The sequence below is a fragment of the Charadrius vociferus genome, unplaced genomic scaffold (genome assembly GCF_000708025.1).
Source record: "Charadrius vociferus isolate BGI_N301 unplaced genomic scaffold, ASM70802v2 scaffold333, whole genome shotgun sequence".
Taxonomy (NCBI): Eukaryota; Metazoa; Chordata; class Aves; order Charadriiformes; family Charadriidae; genus Charadrius; species Charadrius vociferus.
Genome location: NW_009647682.1, coordinates 354,622 through 358,020, shown reverse-complemented (window position 1 = coordinate 358,020; position 3,399 = coordinate 354,622). Strand labels below are relative to the sequence as shown.

At 43.6% G+C, this 3,399-nt stretch overlaps 1 protein-coding gene across 1 annotated transcript in view; it reads right to left on the bottom strand.

Annotated features, from left to right (window-relative positions):
• Window positions 1-271: 271 nt before the first annotated feature.
• The window catches only part of TMEM183A (transmembrane protein 183A), a 28,076-nt gene continuing 24,948 nt past the window's right edge, over window positions 272-3,399 (bottom strand). Inside the window, exons 6-8 of the mRNA XM_009881337.1 lie at window positions 2,437-2,517; window positions 1,630-1,785; window positions 272-750 (exon numbers count right to left, since the gene is read on the bottom strand). Of these exons, the coding sequence (XP_009879639.1) occupies window positions 565-750; window positions 1,630-1,785; window positions 2,437-2,517 (423 nt within the window). The 3' untranslated portion in view covers window positions 272-564. The remainder of the gene's footprint in view (window positions 751-1,629; window positions 1,786-2,436; window positions 2,518-3,399) is intronic.

Genomic DNA, 3,399 nt, shown 5'->3' with positions numbered 1-3,399 from the left:
TGCCTTACAAATCCTCTTTGAAATAATTCCTTTGTGCTTTTTTCTTCCCTTAAACTCATATCTGTTGGACTGTGAATTAGCATTATTGTTGCTCACTGCTGCGTTGCTTACTGCTTCTCAGACACTGAAATATCCCACTGTTTAAACGCAATCATGCTGCAGCAAAACAAACATGGAATGAGTTTGGGGTTTTTTTTGTAAATTGTTTCCGGTCATATTAAAGCTGGAAAGCAAAACCTCCTGCTTCTTCCCAAACAGAAAACAGGACCACTTTCATTAGCACCAAAAGGATTTTAAATGAACAGTTCCAGGGAGCTCCTTTCAAATCATAAAACGTGAATTTTACATAAAAGTGTGTTTACAAATAGTTTCTGCTTTACACTCAGCTCTGCCCATCACTGACCAGAAGTTATATACATATAGACTAGCTCAGTAGCTTCAACCACTTGCAAGGAGACTGCAGAATTTATTTAAGAAATAAAAATAGGATTTCCTGGCTCCTAGAAATTCTCTTCAGCCTGCCAGATTCAGTCACCTGCCGGCTCCTGCAGACTCAGGAGAGCACTAAGCTTTTGCAGAGAAGGGGTACTGCGGGTGCCACCAATCCAGGAGCCGCACGCTATGCACGGGGTCCAGCACAACCTGCACTCCTTGGTCAAGGCGGGGTTTCTTGCCATTGCGAACTGGGGCATCCTGGAACACCAGGCGCACGCGATGATGCCTCATGTCTGTGCTCACATTGATGGTGAACTGCAAGGAAAGAGACCAGGAGATGCTTCAGAAAAATCAAAGTGATGAGTAAATGGAGTTCTTAGCAGTACACTTTTAGATTATTTTTTTTAAAATCCTATAAATTGTACAGGTCTAAGGTATTTCAGGTGCTGGCAGAGTTGCACTCTGAATGTACAGCACTGGATTCAAACCAGTTGTCTGGCGGGCAACCCCAAAAAATAACGCCAGAAGCGAACCTGAAAGCAAGCAGCTGTCACAGGAAGCCTGGAACTCACTGCCCTACTCTTACGCGAGGCCAGACTGAACCTCTCGTGGGCACAGGTCACTTCTGTAACCCTGACTTACAAGTACAGCCGCATGTGCTGCCCTACGCTTTACCTCTGCTCTTGCCTAAGCACACCTGCTCTGCTGCTGTCTGGAGCCGAGTTTGTGGACGTTGGTTCAAAAGCTGCTCTTTCTCCCAGCGATCAGCAGTCAGGGACCATGCACACGTTGGAAGAGTTTGCTCATATAGGTTATGGCTCTCAGAATTTATTGCCCTAAGTTAAGGAGATATTTACTTGAGGAGGGAAGACCTCCTCTTCTCCTGCATCCCCACCCCTTGTACGCTGCTGGAGTAGAGACGACTAATCTGCCGCCAGATGCTGCCCAACCACAGCCCCTTCCAGATTTTCTACATCATCTGTATTTCTGCACCAAACAGGGATAAGCCGATGGACAATGCAGAAGCTGAACTGAGGAGAATCTCAGCATTTCCTCTGATCATTAGGCTTAAGATTCCCAGAATTGGTTTATTGATGCAGCGGTATGATTTACATAACACCGAGGAGGTGTCCTTTTCATCTCCTTACAGAAACTGCGCAAACAGTTTGCCTTCCAGATTTATCAAACACTTACCAGGGTAAACGTCATGCCCATGACTATTGGCACGAATATGAAGTTAAAGGTGGTGATCTGCAGCAGACAGCAATCCTGATCCGGATTTGTGTGGACTTCTTCGTACTGAATCGGTGGCTGAAGACCTTTGTAACACTTACTCTTAAATCTGGGAGACTTAAAGAAAGAGAGACTTATTTAGCTAAACAGGAACCTATGATGAGAGTTTGGCTGCTTCTCACCAGTGCCGACTAGCAGGTTCTCACCGCATTCCCACGCGTTTGGGCAAAGTGTTATATAAACAACAAAAAGCCCTCACTCAGGACAGAAAATTTGCAGGACCGTTTCTTTAGAGGGGAAAGCTGCAGAATTCCCAATGCTGCCTGAAGCTACATGCTTCTCCTGAGACCCATTACTGCAGGTTTTCATTGGCAGGGTTGGCTTTCTTCATTTCCCTGGGAAATCTTTCTGACAGTAAAACAAAAAGTTTCAGATTTTGGTCTACGTTTTGACCACTAAAGTCAAATAGTCTATTTTTTTTGTAGTAATCAGTAGCAATGACCCAAAGGTTAGATTATTTGGGGTAACAAACAATCCACATCTTACAGTGGAAAAAGGATACCAAATGAGGGAACATAAATATAGGATTCTAAACATCTTGGTAATACAGACTGAAAACTGAGCACAGAATGTGCTTTAGTTTATCACAGGAGTCAGAGTTTCCGTTTAATGTCTGAACTTATAAAGTTTCCACCTTCCTTTCGACCACCCAGAAAAATCATTACGGCTTCAAAAAAAGTCACAGTCATTCTGGTTCTTCTTTCATACCTGCTTTTTGAACTTGAAGTTGAATTCCCACATTGCTTCTTGTCTGTTCCCTTCAATCTTTTTGCACCAGAAAAGCAGACACTGAGGTGGAGAAAAAGAAAAAAAAGAAACACAAAATTATGAAACCCTTAGAGGCACCACTTCAAATAAGTTTTAGTAGAGCATAAAGGCTTCCAATTACAAACACAATTATATAGGAGCAGTTAGGAGCCATTTATTCAAATTAATGATGTTCAAAGAACACACTCAGCATTTAGGTCTGCCAGTGTCACGTTGGTCAACTCATCATGCAACTGGATGATACAACACGTAGGTACTGATGTGCTAAACAGAAAAATCCCGTTGCGCAATTTGTCCCTTTCCTAAGGCAGATGTGAGTGGTACAGACTCACCCATTTCCCCCAACCGACCAAGAACTCCCATTAAACTGGACTCCAAACAAGACTAGAGCGAGTAACTAACTGAAAACAGAATAAGGATCAAGAAGGAGAGAATCCAGAGGGAAATGCAAAGACCGATATATGAGCTATGAGGTGTCAGATGAGAAAGTTCCTAAGCTACTTTGGTGTCAAAAGAAGACCTTGACATCACTAGGCACTGACTGTTATGCGCCAGAGTATAAAAACACTGCCAGGATAGCACAGTCTGCTCAACCTACTGTCCCTTTTAAAAAAAAAAAAAAATGAGAAAAGGGCCTACAGCATCAGAGGTAACCAGCAGTGCCCTCCCACGCAGATACACACCAGGAATCCTCCAACTTAATCCAGTTATCCCTGTGTGGTCCACAGGATCCAGCCCAGCATGCAGAACTCATTCCAGTAGGAGTCTCAGCAGAACTCCTGTCTTAAACAAAGCAGGAAACTCCCTGATACCAGTGAGTGGAAGCAACTAGCCTTCATTAGCTGAGAAAAGAATCTGGCAATCAGTCCAACCATCCCTGAATGCGTTTCCACACCACAGATG